The sequence below is a fragment of the Metopolophium dirhodum genome, chromosome 7, assembly GCF_019925205.1.
Source record: "Metopolophium dirhodum isolate CAU chromosome 7, ASM1992520v1, whole genome shotgun sequence".
Classification (NCBI taxonomy): domain Eukaryota; kingdom Metazoa; phylum Arthropoda; class Insecta; order Hemiptera; family Aphididae; genus Metopolophium; species Metopolophium dirhodum.
In genome coordinates this window covers 27,964,527-27,981,851 of record NC_083566.1, presented here as the reverse complement: position 1 = coordinate 27,981,851, position 17,325 = coordinate 27,964,527, and the positions used below count along the sequence as shown (strand labels likewise).

Genomic DNA, 17,325 nt, shown 5'->3' with positions numbered 1-17,325 from the left:
TTAACTTTTTAACTTAACTAGATACTTTTGGATTTTCATTAACTTAACTGTTAACTTACTAAATTTCTTTTTTAATTAACGTGAAATTAACGAATTAATTTTTCATTTTAAGAAGTAAGTTAATTTATTTTGTTTTTAATTTTATTATATTTTACTATTTCAGTCTATTTCGTTTTCACGTCATAATATATTGACTTATTTATATTTTATAGAATTGTTTAAAGTTAAAAATTTATATCATTCAAATCTAACTTATATGGAAATACTGTATAAAGTGTAAATACTATAATCTATAATTTAGTTTTGGGTGGGAAAAAATTAAGTACGCTAGCAATGTATAAACAAATTAACTTTTTTTTAACTTAATAAAAAGTATGTATTAATTTTTATCTTAACTGAATCAATCTATAGCTAAATTAACTTTTAACTTTGTGTTATTGAAGCATATTTACTTAACTTGAGTTTAAAAAAATCATTAACTTGTCCAGCCTTGAGTATAATGATACCTAATAAAAACATTAACAAATTATTGATTTTCAGAACACTAGAATGACGGATTATGTCTGCAGACTCATGTATTCAAATATATTATTGTTATTTAGTTACTTAGGTACCTTTTATTTGTTAACCTAGGGCTGGTGGTGTTTCAAATTTTGAATAGTTATTTGAAATTGTTCGGCATTTGTTTACTGCCGGTATCTACGGACTACGGTATATTACTGGTTGTACAATATCTCGGTAAATACCCAAAAATACCGTACCTCAATAATCGGTATTTTCGATGAATTTAGAAGTGTTTCAACCCATGAAAATTTTACATCTATTTTAAAAATTATGTTTGTAATTGTTATTATTAGGTACCTATATAAATTGTAAGTTCTAAATGTATTAGGTATTTTCGCTAAAATCGGTAATTACCGAATCACGGTACACACGGGTATAGTGATATACCCAAAATAGTAAATACTGCCAGCCATGTATACTACCATATTAGAAACATTATGTACTTGCTAGTCTCAGATTGTAACATGTGATTGGCTGTTGGACATTTTTGATTAGTGAATTGAAATTGTATACTTTCATGTTTCTGCGGGTGTTGTTTTTAGTCAAATTTTCTACAATGCGTTTTCTACATTTACCTAATCCAATCAGCAACTAACAGTTAACTATCTATTATTACTTGTATGATTTGTCATTATTTTTTATTTTATATTTTTAATATTTCTAAATAATTTAAATTTCGTTGATTATAAATTTATTATATTATTATTATGTTTTTAGTATTATAACATATACAGTTCAAATATAAAAAAGGTAAAAAATCCATAGGATTTAAATAAATTTAAATTGATTTAAAATTGATTTTTTATAAGTATGTTTATTTTATTGATGAAAGAATAAAGTAAAACTATATCATGAATTGTAGTGTTTTTTAACAACAATAAAAAATTATATTTAATGTTATTCTTATACCACTTATACGTAGAACAAACATTTAATTATTCAAAACAAAGGATATGTGTTAAAGAGTTTAAAATAAAACATATTTTGTAAGGTGTTTGCTAAAATAATAGGAGATAACCATATTGAGTTCCTGCAGGATACGGAGAATCGACTTGAAAACTTATAAAAAAAAATACCAACACGATCGGATAAAGTCGGTTGGCTGAATTTTTTTTTCTAAAATTGGCCAAAAATATAATTTTGATTTGCTAACTTCAAAAATTGATTTGTTATTATTTGCTAACTACCGGTGTTTGTTTGGAGACGATCGGACGAAGTGGGTAAGCTTTTTTTTTTTTTTTTTTATTTTTTATTTGGCATAAACAATCTGTACTATTTGAGCACAATAAGCTTATATGATAAAAGTAAATATTAGAACATGGTTGTTTTGAATAAGCAGCCACCCATTAGTGGTTCTTGGCTAATGATACATTTTTTTTTTTTTTATTTATTTGAATTGTTTAATTATTATTATTCAGAGAGTTAGACATTAAAGTTTTGCAAAAGGTCACGGCACCACTTTCTTTTTAACCTACGGTTAGGGTTTCCTGGGAGTGTAAGGATAGAGAGGTCTTTTATAAGAGGGTTTGTATGGGTTTGAAGTCGTTTATGGAAACGTGTGTAGAAAATGCGTGCTTCCGCTTCTATTGTTCTCATACAGAGATCGTTATGTAGGGCTAGGTTAGAGACATAGGGTGGAGCATTGGACAATCGTCGGAGTGAAATATTTTGAAAAGTTTGGATTCGATTAATATTAGATTTTTTTGCCGCACCCCATAATTGAAGACCATACGTCCACATTGGCTTGAGTAGAGATTTGTAGATTAGTAGTTTGACGTTAAGGGGGGTACACTTGTTTCTGATTAACAGGGGTCTAAGAATGCGCATGCGATTATTTAAGGATAGCCTTTTGGATTGAAGGTGATTTTTCCATGTCAGTCTTTTGTCTAGGATTAACCCTAAGTACTTGACAATGTCGGATGTGGGAATTGCTATGTTGTTGAGGGTAATGTTTGGGCATATTCCTTGTTTGAGTGTGAACGTTGTGTGTACCGATTTATTTTGGTTAATTTGGACACGCCATTTTTCATACCATTCAGACAAGTGATTGAGATGCATTTGTAAGTTTGATGATGCAATTACAGGATCTTCATTGATAGATAAAATGACTTTGTCGTCGGCATAATCAGCTACGATAGTTTGTTGCATGGTGGGTTGGTCGGCTACGTAAATGTTAAAGAGAAAGGGGGAGAGTATTCCTCCTTGTGGTACACCAGCTTTAATTGGTGCGATTCCGGACGTTGACGAGTTATATTGGACTTGAAAGTGTCTATCAGTCAGATAGGATTTAATTAGTAGAAATAATGACGAGGGGAGAAATTTTTTGAGTTTGAACTGCAAGCCTTCGTGCCAAACCCGGTCGAAAGCTTGGGAGTGGGTAAGCTGAAATTTTTTTTTCTAAAATGTTATCAAGTATAGAAACTGAACAAATAAATAGTTGGTGTAAATTTCAAGTACCTACGGTTATTCATTTTTGGACAACAATTAAGAGAATCGTTCCAAGAAAAATCGAGTGAATACTGCAGGTAGTACAATTCGTAAACATTTGAACTTTAAACGCTCATAAGTCATAAATAATTCATTTGACTCAAGTAAGCATTTTGTTTTGGTTAAAGGTAGAAAAACTTCTAAATCTTGAATTCAATTTTAAAATCTTGCATATAAATATTAAATAGACAATTTTTAGGAATTTCCAACTTAAAATAATTTGCAACGTTTCGCGATTTTGGCTCTTAAAAAATTATTGTGAATTCATGCTCAAATTTAAAGTCACAAAAAAAAAATTAAAAAAAACATTACATTTTGTTTCCTAGTATATATTATATATTCTTTTGTCATTTTTTTTTTGAACAGTTCTCTACGTTTTTCTGCTCCTTCACGATACTTTATTTTTTTGTTTTTGATTAAGTTATTCATAATTAGTGTATTTAGTGTAAACTATTCAACTAAAATAGTATTATAACTCATAACACACGTTGAATGGTATCACCATTACTAAATAGATCTATCCATAGACCTATAAACTAATGGAGAGCGCTTAGAGAGAGAGAGAGGTCAGGGGTTACGATATAGATTAAAAGAGAAAAGAGAACGTGAGGGGAAATATAGTATTAGTTTCATACGTCAATGATTACCCCCTTTATGTTCTGTCTCTCTTTTCTCTCTTCGTTCTTTTTTCTTTCTTTCTCTTATATGATTCCCGTGCATTGATGGCAGGGCGGAATGCGTGGAATGCGCTGTTCATTAGTTTATAGGTCTATGGATCTATAAAATTATCTACAAAAATCTATTTAATCATGGTTACCAATGTTACCATATTTCAACAGACGCTGACACGAAAAGTTGATGAAAAAAATATAACATTTAATTGATAATTGCTATAAATAGCATAAATGCACAATCAAAAACACACTAGATAGTGCGGGACGTCGTAATATAGAGAAAATTAACAAATTATATTTGTTTGTATTAAAATAAATATAATATTTATAGTAGTATTAATAATATCACAGAATAGATAATATCCTCGTCTTCAGTCTTTTATATTTAAACGTTACATACCATATTGTTTTGGCTATAGGTAGAGTGTAGACACGGTTATCACAATAGTAAAATATTATTAATAATACATTATTAGTTTTATCGCCATTTAACCATAGACCTTATGGCTTATACTTATACTATACTAAGTACTAAGTAGAAGGTCTATGCATTTAACACATACAAAGGCCCCCGCACTGCTAATTACCGACCCCAAATAGCTTACTGAAGCCCACATAATATGCTCATTTTCATGGCGGCCTACCTATCCCGGTGTCCCGGTGGCCTAGTCCAACCCTGAGGGTGTCAGACGTTAAGCACTCGATTAAAAATGTTAATTAAGGGGATTCGATACCGTGATTTTCTGATTTTGTCTAACACACGCGCGACATAGTATTTTAGACGTGTTTTTTGGCAAACATTCCAATTGATCTATTGAAGCGATAAAAATTCTGAAAACAGATTTGAATTCGTCGTCAAGTCTACTTGAAATCGACTTTCCCACATTTTTGATATTATCCCCCAAATTCCAGAAAACGTCATATTAAAAAAGAGTATTCAAACATTTTTGTATTTCAATTTTTGGAGAAGCTAAAATCAAAATTGTGGGAAAGTCGTTTTCAAGTAAACTTGACGACGAGTTCAAATCTGTTTTCAGAATTCTCATCACTTCATTAGATCAATTGATATGTTTGGCAAAGAATCCGTCAAAAATCCTATGTCGCGCGTGTGTTGGACAAAAACAGAAAATCACGGTATGGAATCCCCTTAAGTAGGTAATCATTTATTTTATAAATTCAAATCAGTATTGCAACTAATTTTTCACATACCTATACGTAAACAAAATGGGTAGATCATTGGCCGATTATAAGACACTGACTGTCGAAGATCCCGCCTTTTCAACGTGCAATATAAAAGCGAGCTCGGTCTGGTTTTTCCCTCATAACAAATATGGATACTCATAATTGACACATCACATACACCCCACTAGGCCCCTTAAAATGCGCGTTCCTTCGCTGGACGCGCTTTAATCAATTGCAAACAAACTATTTTTAATAACGGTTATACAGGCCGCAAAAGAAACGTTGATGTACTACGATGACGTGTACAAAACAAATTCGATTTGTTGTTCAATCTTTCTTAGTTATTATTATAACAAACTGGTTTTATTTTCTTTCTGGCTACATATTTTAAAATTAATATCATTGGGCCCCATTATAGGCTGGGTCCGTATGTTTGACACACCCGGTTATTGCTGCACTGTATTTACATTATATTCATGACAAAATAGACGAAATCTTATTTTGGCATGCATAAATTAATAATAGCCTATATGCACGATTTAAGAAATTATGATAATATCTTATAATAATTGTGATGGGTATATATATTTGTTTGATTATAATATACTATAAATAGGTATTCGTGAATCGTGGGTACTACACTACTGCCACGGACTAAGATATACTAGTATTCACGGTCTTGACCACAGAATATATGAAATATATATAATAATTATATTAAATTATGTATATTATTATTATTATTATTTATTATTAATTATGTATTATGAATAATTATATTCTGAATAATAATTATATATATATTTCATATATTCTGTGGTGCTAGTATTATTATCCGTGGTACTACGCGTACCGGTAGTATGACTGCGACGACGCGACGACGTCTTCTTCCACGACTGCCGCTCTATCGCATATTCTCTATCAAAATCACGGACGTCAAGTGATAACAGAGCATGTGACCACGTGAGGTTGTCCAATGTCGAAGTCCGATTGTGCAAAGACGAGTACTGACTACCGAGTAGATTTTAGACGAGGAAGACGCGGTCCATTATAATAAAATATATTTTTTAGTTATAAATAATAAATTCGAGAGCGGTGTGACTGTGTGAGGCAAGTCGTCGTCGATAAACAGTAAAAACATAGCTGATATCGTTGTCGGCAAACGGCTTAGCGTAAACGGTAAACGCACTTACGTACGGCGTACGTCGTACGCACACGCGCGCGCACTGCACGTTTTTATTTATGTTTTTTATTTTGTGTTGTCGTTTTACATAGTATAAAATTACAATAGAATAATATAATAGCGCTGATCCGGTCGATGTGTTATTAATAATAATAGTTCCTAAACAATAAACGACGTCGGCCCGACTCAGCGGCGGATTATTTTTTCTCGGATAAGTGCGCGTTCCGTTTTCCTTTGAACGGGACTTCGTCAAATACGTCGTCGATCGCCGTTGTTCCAGCTGCTACTCCAATAACTACCATAGTACCACTGTCATTGCTGCTGTTGCTAATATATTCCATTAATCAACTACTTGATACTCGCACTAGTCAATTGCCACCTAGTACTACAACACAACCGTCTACGATAAAATTGCTATATAGTTGCTACAATTACTACTATTTTTACTACTATTATAGTGTAGTGTGCCATTACTCCTACTTCTGAGGGGCACTGTACGTTTTTCAAGTCTTTTAGGTTAGGTAAGTCTGTAGTTTTAAAATAGTAGCTACAACCGCTAAAAGACAATGTCACTACCAGTTGCTAATACTTGTTTTTCACCACCTTGCATGTTTTTTGATCCATACTGTTTTCAAACCATTTTTATTTTTGTTGTTTTTAGGTAAATTATCCTTACTAGGTACGATGTTTGAGTATTTCTTGTACTTGTAGTTGTTTTTGTTGTGCCGTAATATATTTATATAGGTACCTATAATATTTTATACATAAACACTATTACGCATAGTTACTAATAAAAACAACACTTGGCAAGTTTTACCATATCGCTTAGTTTTAAATTGGCAGTTATGTATTCAGACGTGATAGAGTGAGTTTCAGATTTGCATCATTTTTTTGTCCAGATTTATATTTATTTCATTTTGTAGGTCACCAGCAAAGGACTGTTTCCCCTTCAATGATCAGTCTACACCTTATGACATGGCCGAGGTACAGATTATTTTTATAGTTTTTTTTTCACATCATTGAAAAATGGAAGGTATTGTTTAACATTAAACTTTTTATTTGTTTTAGGTGAATGAGATTAGTAATCAAGCCAATTTGGATTATATTTTTGATTCATATTATTCGTCGTAAGTTATTTTATGATTATTAAATATATATTTAATTATGTTCACTGTACATACTTATTTATGTGGGACGCTTGTATGCTTATGATTAAGAAACTGTATTTATTCTATTATACGAGAATAATTACGCCTCATGTAAAAATAAATAAGGATGGTATATGAGACTAGTATGAGTTGAATATTTAAATTTGCAAGTCACCTATACATAAATATATATATCTGATATCATTAAGTTAGGTAGTTAGATCAAATATTCTTAGTAGAATTTGTGAAAAATGTATAACATTTTTAATATAAATATATTAAAATATGTAATTATTATAATTTATATTGACCTTTTCTAATTTAATTTAAGTTATCTTGAACATTTTTTTCAAGGTTATATTATAATATATTTTAATAACACTTCAAAGTGTAGAATATTTCTGTTATTTCATGAACACAACAATTAGAGTCAATGAAAACTTACAAAAAAATTATTTGTTTAGTTTTTTAAGATAAGATAATAGATAGGGTTTCAATTAATAAAATATAGGATCTTGTTTTTAATTTCAATAATATTGATAAGGCAAATTAAATTCTGTTACCTAAAGTTTAATATCAAATAAACAATGAAAAACATACATTTCAAACATAAAAAATGGTTTTTAATTGATTGTTGATTAAAAGTTATATAAACAAAGTGCCTGAATTGTCTTTTTAATTTACAAATTTATTTTGTATATGATTGTTAAAAATATATTATATTATTTTAATCATTTGTTAATTTCTTGTTTATCAATTTAATATATGATATAATTATTACTATAATATAGCAACGTTATTCAAGTTAAAAACCATACTCGGCGGCCCATTTGTGCACAGTAGGGCGGCTCCGCTACAAAATAGGCATACAGATAGTAGATTCGATTGTGGGATGGTTGTTGGCCTGATTGGTGCTCTTCAAAATCGTTTCCCTGTCAAGTACTGTTCTTAACTTGTATAGAGTATATTTTGATAAAATCTAGATTTGGTTTATATATTTATAAAACTGTTATTAATTATTTTATAAAATATTATAAAAGTAGGCACTAGTTATTAATCATTTAATAAATATATATATAACAGGTATTCATGCAAGTAATTGCATATTTGCCTATTATTTTTAAATATTTATTTAAGTACTAGCTGATCTCGTGCACTTTGTTGCCCCTTAAATGTATCAACTCTATATAACTCGATCTCTGTTCAATTCGTTAATTAATATTCGGTGTATGTTGTTCAAAACTTATCTTAATTTTTCCGTTACCCGGAATAAAAATTCTGATTTGCAACACTATATTATCAGGTAGGCAATCTATCTGTGCTATTTGTACGTGAGTATATGATTTAACTCTAGAGTATCAAAGTTATACCAAGTTAGTCGTTTTTACTTAAATTCTAATCCAACCGTACTAAAATCCGATGAATAAAAAAAAACAAATTTAACGCAACACTTTTTAAATTAGCCTATCTTCTTCCCAGAGGTCTAATCTACAGATAAACGATTCATTTAGAAAACTATTGTATTCTTCTTTATAACCAAGTATATTACTTGTTATGATAGTAACGTGTATATTAGTCTATTGCTGCGGTTTTGAGATTTACGTTAGACATTTTTGATTAGGACCGATTTCGCTAACTCTTATTTTTGTTGTTATGGTTTTGATAACATATAACAACATGTCTACAACTGTTATATTCAATCATAACCAATAGCGACCTTACAATAAACAAAAATATAGTTTATTTTCTTGCTGGACAGTGACGTCATTGTTGTTGTTCTTTTAAATCCAGATTCCATACTTTTCCAGTGAGAAAAATAGTTTTATATTAGAACCTTCTCCTGACAATTACAAACACAATCAAAAAAGAATTAACGAAATCGGTCCAGCTGTTCATGCGTGATGCGATGACCAAGGGAAACAGGGATCCATTTTTATATATAAAGATAAATATAATTGTGAATTGATGAATTTTTAGAGTTTTTTTTAAATGTCGAGAGTTAAATGTTTGTATCAATCGAGGTGTCAATAGCATTCATCTATAGGGATTTAATCATTGGATTGAGGGGTTTTCTTATTGGTGTCCTTGAAGTAATTGGTGTATTCTTTCGAGTGAGAAGTAAAGTTAATTGATGATATGGTATAAGCCAGTCTTAATACCTGATTTAATGAGAATTTAAGTCTTTTTATATCAAGTAGAGGAATGACAGTTAGATTGTGGGAATTGGAATTTAATATTTATATGGTAGTGTTTGCATTTCTTTGTGTTGATTATATTTTGAGATTTATCGGGGAGAAGTAGAACCTGTAATTGTGTTTCGTAAGTTGTTATGCTTTTACCGCTGCAATATATATTGAAGTTGTTGACGTATAAAGTTGATGGGATTGTAATAATGATGGCAATAAAGAATGTGACTGGAATTGTTAAGCTCTGAGGAACTTCATTAATTTGTGAAAATGGTTTGGATAAGGATTGACTCGCAACTTGGAAAGTCCTATATTATAGAAAGTTGCATTTACATTTAAACATGTGGCTGTGGCTGAGAACTGAGTTGAGATTGTTAATATTCTGAAATAGGAAATTGAATCAAAGTGCTACTTAAGAAGTAAAAAATTTACTACTTTTCAAGATAGCTGGAAAAACTGGCATTTTTGTGAAAAACAATTGAAAATTTAATACTAGGTTTCTCATAAGTTGTTATACTGAAACCAAAAATCTATAAATATATAAACAGTTTTTTTGCTATACACTTTTCAAGTTCAAATTTAGATGACATTAGATATTTAAACAAACAACAGCTATTTTATTGTAATTCAAAATAATTGGAGAGGACTTGAAACTTAAACTTAAATTATTTTATTTTATAAACACAATGACATTTTTAAACATTTAGATTAATTTTCTGCTATTGCATATTTATACCATAAACTTATTCACACTGCTCTACGGTAAGTTTATACTGACTCAAAAGACAATATCTATTATAAATGCAAATTTTTTTGCCAAAAATGAATTCAACCTACTGTATTACTGATAGATGGTAAAATAAATTACTTTAATAACAATGTTTAAATATACCATAAATTATAAGTTCTATAGGCTGATGACTGTTTTCGCTCAGAATAATTTTTTGTATGCAATGGTTTAATTATTGAATTCAGATTTAACACTAGATTACAGTGTCTTACTCAATGATGAGGTACACTAGACACCTACTTTATAGCAGAGCAGTTACCTACCTTCCCGTTTTTTTAAACTGATATATATACAATTTTCTCAAGTGTAATTTAGTTCTTTAAGTATTCCAACTTTAATATGGTTATCTATAATCATAATTTTTATGTTTTAGGGTATCAAGATATAATACAGGGTTTGAACTTCCAGAAGATTGTAAAAATATGAGTTTTTCAGAACTATTTGACCAAGAACTGTTTAGTACTCATGGTAATTATATGTCTAACATAATCATTATCATTATTTTAATAAATATTAATACATACAATTCTGTTTCAGAAAATAAAGACTGTCAAATCACAATTAAAATTGAAAAAGAAGAACAGTTAAATGAATGTTATTCTGCTGATAATTCTGTAGATACTGCTGATAGTCTTAGTTTTGTAAAAATAGAAGAAAATATTCCTTCTTCATCATTATCAAAAAGTTTTGCTCCGAAGCGAGGCATTAATAGAACTTCTATAAAAACAATGGGAACTTCTGATGTCAAACATCTCATACATAATCCTTTTTGCGAAACAGAACAGGTTAATAATCAAATGTTGGGGTATATTAATTCATCTATTGTAAAATGTGAAGCTGAAGATGTCAAAGATAATGTTGAAGAAAACTTGGTTGAAATGGAAGTAAATCCATATTATTCTGCTGATGGTTTACGAAATAACACAGGTTTGGAAAAAAGTGAAGAACATATTGTTTCATCTTCGTTATTTAAAAGTTCTACTCCAAAGCGTCGAGGAATTAACAGAATTTCTATTAAAACTCCTGATAATTCTGACGCTAAACATCTTTTTAATCCTTTTTGTGAACCAAAAGATTTAGCAAATTATCAAATTCCAGCTAAAGTTCAAACACCAATTATTAAATGTGAACCTATAGATGAAAATGAAACTATTGAAGAAACTATTGTTGGCCTTCATTATTCTCCTAATGATTCACAAACTACATCAAATAGTCACAATATGGTGAAAGTGAAAAATAGTGTCAGTAAATATGGTTTGCAAAGTACAAATAGTAGTCATAATGTGGTTAAAGTTATAGATAGTGTTACTCCTTTATTATTAAAAAAATCAACTTCAAAGTGTCAGGGTATTAATAAAATATCTTTAAAAACTACCAATAATGTTAATCATCCTAGTAAGTCAAAACATTTAGGTACTAATCAAATCTCTGTTAAAGTTCAAACACCAATAGTGAAAATTGAACCGGAAAATGTAGATAAGTCTATTGAAAAACCCATTGTTAAGAAAGAAGTGAAACCTTGTTATTCTGCTGACAACTTGAACTGTACATCAAATAACCGCAATTTTCTAAGAGAAGAAATTAGATTATCATCATTATTAAAAAATTCTGCATCTAAGCGTCGAGCTAATAATAAAAAGTCTATAAAAGCTACTAAAAATGATAGTGTTAAACACATAGCACATAACTTTCATTTTGAACCAAAACAAATTAGCAATAATCAAAATTCAGTAGAACTTGCAACAACTGTTATAAAACGTGAACCTGAAGATTTCTATGACACTAGTAAAGAAAATATTGAAATGATGACTAATCCATCCTATTCTTCTTCGAATGGTATAAAAAGTAAGGCTGTAAGTCATAGTTTAGTAAAAATTGATAAAATTGTTTCATCACCAAAAGGTTTAGCTTCTCAACATCGAAGCACTAACGGCAATTCTATCAAAACAACTGACAATTCTAAAAACCACTTAATATGCAACCTTAATTACAAACCAAAAGATCTAGGTAATAGTCTAACTTCAGTGAAATATAAAATACCCATTATAAAACGTGAACCTGAAAATGATAATAACACTATTCAACCAAACGCCTTAAATAATTTAAAATCTGAAAAAGAAATAAAGTTTGTTGATTCAAATGAAATTCATTCTTCTGATTTAATTAATAAAAATGCAGAAAGTCAAGAAATTATCATAAAAAACATGGTAACAATTGCATCTTCAATAAAAACTGAGGATATAGATTATCAAACAGATAAAAAAAAAATTTCGTGGGAAGAATTTAGAGCAAAAAGAGAAAAAATGGGTTTGATAAATATTTCAGGTAACATTTGTATATAATAATAATAATACATACTTTATTATATACCAAAATTTAAAATTGTATGTAAATTTTATTTTAGAAATTAAAGAAGAGCCTGCAATAGACATTGTAGCAACAGATAATGTTAAAATGAAAGCAATGAAAGAAGAGTTTGATCGAAACACAGCTGAACATTTCACTGGCCAAAAAAGAAAGATTGATGATAAAGAAGAACAAAATACTACTGCTAAAGAAATAAACAATGAAGAAGAAGAACTACAAAAAAAGCGGATGAAAATTGAATACATTAAAAAACTTCTACCATCATCTTTTGGTAATATTGTATTATAGATCTATTAAACTAAAGAACTAAGTGTATAAAGCTAAATTTTAATAAATTGTTTTTTAAAATTATCATTTAGTAGGTTTATGTATTTTATTTTGTGAAACTGTTGGGGTATTTGCCTAACCTAAATCACTTTTTAGTAATTAAAGTACTTTTTTTTATCATATTGTAGAATAGCAGCCCTTAAACTAACTTAAACTGTTTTGTTCTTTTAGCATCAGAAATAGCAAAGACTTCTAGTTTGATGAAGGGCAGTTTAGTAGAAGATAATGGTGATTTTTTTAATCTAAAACCCTTAATAGTATTTATTAAATTCTATTTTATTTTTAGATAATGAAAGTACTTCCGATGATTCAATGTTGTCCAATGATAAAACACAAGGAAAATATCTAAACACACATGATAAGTCCCAAAAAAAAGGCCACCAAACTAGAGTGCATTCGTCTCACCGTAATTCATCAAGGTTAGAGTTATAAATTATTACAACTTATAAGCAATATAATATATATTAATAATTAATATTTTATCTCTTGATTTATAAGGTCTGATTATAATAATAAAAGTAGTCGTTCATCATCAACATCATCCAATCCAGATGATTATTATAATCGTAACAGAACCGATGCTCCTTCACAAGGATCACAATATAATCAAAATGCACGAAACACTCTTCAAAGGTAATGCGAATACGCATTATTGTTTAATTATACTAGAAAGTGTATTCAAACGTTTTGTTACTGTACAAATTAAATTATATAGGCCCAAAGAACAGAAAAGGGTAGTATATGTTGGACAGATACCAATCAAACTTGGAAAGCGTTATTTATACAATCGGTTCAAGGAATTTGGTACAATACAATCTTTAACACTTCATAAAAAACCAGAGTACATATAGATAACTACCAAATATAAACAATTCATTTTTACATATTTATTTTATATTTTATAGTTTTCGTGTTTATTATGCATTTGTAACATATTCTGAGAATTCGGAGGCTGACCGTGCTATCGCTCATGGAAATGACGATGATACTGAAGTTCAATTGGATATTAGATTTGGCGAACGAAAACAAACTCAAACTCCTTACTATGATTTAGGTAAGTAATATGTTTGTACTAAAAAAAAAACCTACTATTTAATGTAATTAAAAATTGTTTAGACGATGAATGGTTAACCGACTGGTATGGATACAAACAACCTTTAGCACCAGTAGTGAAAGCACAAACTCCTGAAAAAGTGTCGTTTGAAGAAGAATTGCAAGAATTTTATAAGCTTGCTCAAATTAAAAAGTTAAATAAAATTAAGTCTTCTCAAGTCTCTTGACATAGGTTTTTTATTTTATTTCATCTTATAGTGTTGGAATAAAAATGTAATAAATACTGTTATAATTTTTCTCTTTTTAAGTTGTTTTGTTTTATTTTACAACAAAATATGAACCTTAAAAAAAACAATTCATCCATACACAAAAATGTGTATATTAAAAAAAAAAAAATTGTTTATATCTTTAAATGTTTTCATCAGCATTGTCTTGAACAATTTTGGCTACTTTTCGGTATTCTACTGCACTTGTTTTTGTACATTTCATTTCAGTCCAACTAATTGGGGTCATTGGATGTCCTAAAAATTACACAATATGAGTTTTAAAAGTAAATTAAAACCATAGGTCAGTAAACACCTACCATATTCACTGCACGCAATAACTACACCAAGTTCATTTTCAGCAGTCGTTAGTTTAAAGGTATGAGCTTCAGTCATTGGCAACTGAAAATTAAATGTGAGTCATAAATATTAATGGTGGTTTGGTGTGTGATATCCAAGAGAATCGGACGACCAATGTGTGTCACTTACTATTCTAGCCAATATTATATCTCCCGGTCTAAAACACTGTAACATATCAATTTTGTCAATTTCTTTCATGCGTACGTCTTGTCTTCTTAGGCTACTTCTATACGTTTCATTCAACTCGTGTCCACGGACGCTTGTAATAAGACACTTGCACATATCTTGGTTTAATGTAGTAACCTAACAGGAAAAATGTATACATTATCATATTATATTTATTATTATTATTATTATAAGTCGTAAATTAAAGTTATATTACCATTGCTGTTACAATGTCTCCAGGTGCCGGAACAATAGTCTGATCTTTACTCAGAACTTCCACTACAGATATCTAAAACAAATGATAGTTTTAATATGATTTTTACTTTTTTTTTTTATAATTCCATAGATTTATTCACCTTATTGTTTGTATTATCTACATTCACAATTCCAGCCAAACTAGAATAAATGTAATCTTGTCTCTTGTATGTTCCTTTACCTAACATGTGTGTTGATTCTAGTCGACAAAGCCGTTGTCCTAAATATAAACAAATCATTTGAGTAAAAAAACTATTTTGTTCTTACAAAATTTTAAATTAGCATAACATTACAAGTATTACAACAACAAATAAATACATAATTTAAAATAGTACCTATAAGTAATATACTTTAGGAGGGCGCTACCCATGCATTTGTTGTCTCCGTCTTACACACGCACGACATACAAAATTTCTATTCGCTAGTTTAAATAGTGTGTTCAATTTGAAACTAGTGAACAACAATTTGGTATGTCGTGCGTGTGTAAGACGGAGACAACAAATGCATGGGTAGCGTCCTCATAAATCAAAATATCAGTGGGTACAAACAAGTACCTACATGCAATTATTAATTTGTTTTAATAGCAAAAACAATATAAGACATCATTAAAACAAAAAAAAAAATTCATACTATGGTATAGTCATGACATTTTTATTGTATTGAGAAACATGAATTTTAAAATAAAATAAGTTTCAAACAATATTTTTACAAAGTTGAAGTCAATCATAAAAGCTACGTATCTGAAATTTGAAATCACTAACATCTCAGAATCACACAACCGAATATAAATCTCAACAAAAATGTTTACATTTGAGTTTTGTGTATCACCTAATATGATTATAACAATGCAGGGGGTTAAATGAGTAGTTAAAAATAAAACTGTTTGGAAAATTATAAGTATAATATCATAGTGGTATATTGAGGTATACGGTGTTAACTCATTTCTCTAGTTTATATTTTTTTAGTATAGGTACTCACAAAATGTACGATGGTATACAGATTATTCTACCATAGGCAATAAGTGAGAGCCAGTGTACTTTCTACATTTTAAAAATAGTAAGTATACACAGAATATTATTAGTATTTATTAAATAACAAGAATATTACATTATTGAATAGAATTCAATTATGTTATTAAAAATTAAAATAAACTAATTATCTTCTATAAAAAAAAAATCTACAAAAGATCAACTGATACATAATATAAATAGTTATTTAAAAGCGTCACACGTAATTCGATAAAAATGTAATTTTAATACGAATTAAAACAAAAATAAAAAGTACCAACTAGTTTAAAAATTGTAATTTGACGGTATTACGCAAGTATAATAATTTATACATATCATCAAAAACTTACCCGGCACACAAACTATTCTGTTTTCCATTCTGTAATTTGTAAGCAGTATTATTATTAAAATATTAAGTCTAACCCACGGTTTTAGATTAAACCACGGCTTTAGATAAATAGATAGAGCCGTGGATTACACGAAATACACTTTACAGTTTATGAAACAGACAAACAGTAATTAAACGATCTCTGGAAGTCTAGATCACTGATAAGAAGACCAAACTCGGGCGGTCGCCGCTTATCAAAACTAGTCGAAAAAAAGCGAACGATTAAATGGCCACAGGCTGCGCTGCAGTCGCACCTGTTACCTGTAGCTATTTTTTTTAATTATGTATTATAATACTTTTATAATGTTAGTTTTTAAGTTTCTTGCAATGAATATCCAATATTCTATGTTTTGTAGATTTTTAAATTTTTAATTGTTTTCCCAACATCTGTTATAGCTCTAGAGGTGTATCAATGTTTTTAAATCAATTAAAATTTAATTTGATTCTTTATACATTTATAGATAGGTACCTAATATACAATATTATGTTAATTAAGCACTAAAATTTTACATTTTATACATTTTTATTAATTTATAGTACACACCTACATCTTATGGCAGTGTTAAAATGTAGCCTATGTGTTTCTCCAAGGTGTACCTAATCTATCTCTGTACCAAATTTCAGTGGTTTTGGGTTTAAGCGCGTGAAAGCGTTACTACATACAGACAGACACGAGGACTCCCGGGTTTGAATGCCTTTCGGCTACAACCGTGGACCTTATATAAGCACTGAGTGCTTGTCAAGAGCCACGAAGGTCTGCGGTCGACGTACGGCGGTTTTACCAGCCGGCCGCCAGAATGGACGATACATCGACGGTGGCCGCTTCCCGTCTACCGTACCACGGCCGTAACTCCGCCGAAGCGAGGCTCCGGCCGCCCAAAGGCTACGGTATCACCGGCTCTACTAGTGAAATTCACAAGCCCGCA

The 17,325-nt window shown here is 29.7% G+C and overlaps 2 protein-coding genes across 5 annotated transcripts; one reads left to right on the top strand and one right to left on the bottom strand.

Annotated features, from left to right (window-relative positions):
- Nucleotides 1-5,874: 5,874 nt before the first annotated feature.
- On the top strand, nt 5,875-14,268 carry LOC132948541 (uncharacterized). 3 transcript variants are annotated; one of them, XM_061019052.1, is made up of 13 exons: nt 5,875-6,611; nt 6,752-6,955; nt 7,014-7,074; nt 7,159-7,217; nt 10,588-10,682; nt 10,752-12,539; nt 12,619-12,852; nt 13,080-13,136; nt 13,195-13,327; nt 13,407-13,541; nt 13,624-13,749; nt 13,814-13,962; nt 14,025-14,268. In XM_061019052.1, exons 2-13 carry the CDS (start codon nt 6,936-6,938, stop codon nt 14,186-14,188), a joined length of 3,021 nt encoding a protein of 1,006 aa, XP_060875035.1. In that variant the 5' UTR covers nt 5,875-6,611; nt 6,752-6,935; the 3' UTR covers nt 14,189-14,268. The 3 variants fall into 3 exon arrangements, with proteins under 3 accessions (XP_060875035.1, XP_060875037.1, XP_060875036.1); XM_061019054.1 differs by lacking the exon at nt 6,752-6,955 and having other exon boundaries at nt 5,875-6,086; XM_061019053.1 differs by lacking the exon at nt 6,752-6,955.
- LOC132948544 (exosome complex component CSL4) lies at nt 14,181-16,560 on the bottom strand. 2 transcript variants are annotated; one of them, XM_061019056.1, is made up of 6 exons: nt 16,362-16,560; nt 15,106-15,224; nt 14,967-15,038; nt 14,714-14,887; nt 14,545-14,626; nt 14,181-14,482 (listed from the first exon to the last, which is right to left on the bottom strand). In XM_061019056.1, exons 1-6 carry the CDS (start codon nt 16,387-16,389, stop codon nt 14,370-14,372), a joined length of 588 nt encoding a protein of 195 aa, XP_060875039.1. In that variant the 5' UTR covers nt 16,390-16,560; the 3' UTR covers nt 14,181-14,369. The 2 variants fall into 2 exon arrangements, with proteins under 2 accessions (XP_060875039.1, XP_060875040.1); XM_061019057.1 differs by lacking the exon at nt 16,362-16,560 and adding an exon at nt 15,983-16,199.
- Between the last annotated feature and the right edge of the window lie 765 nt (nt 16,561-17,325).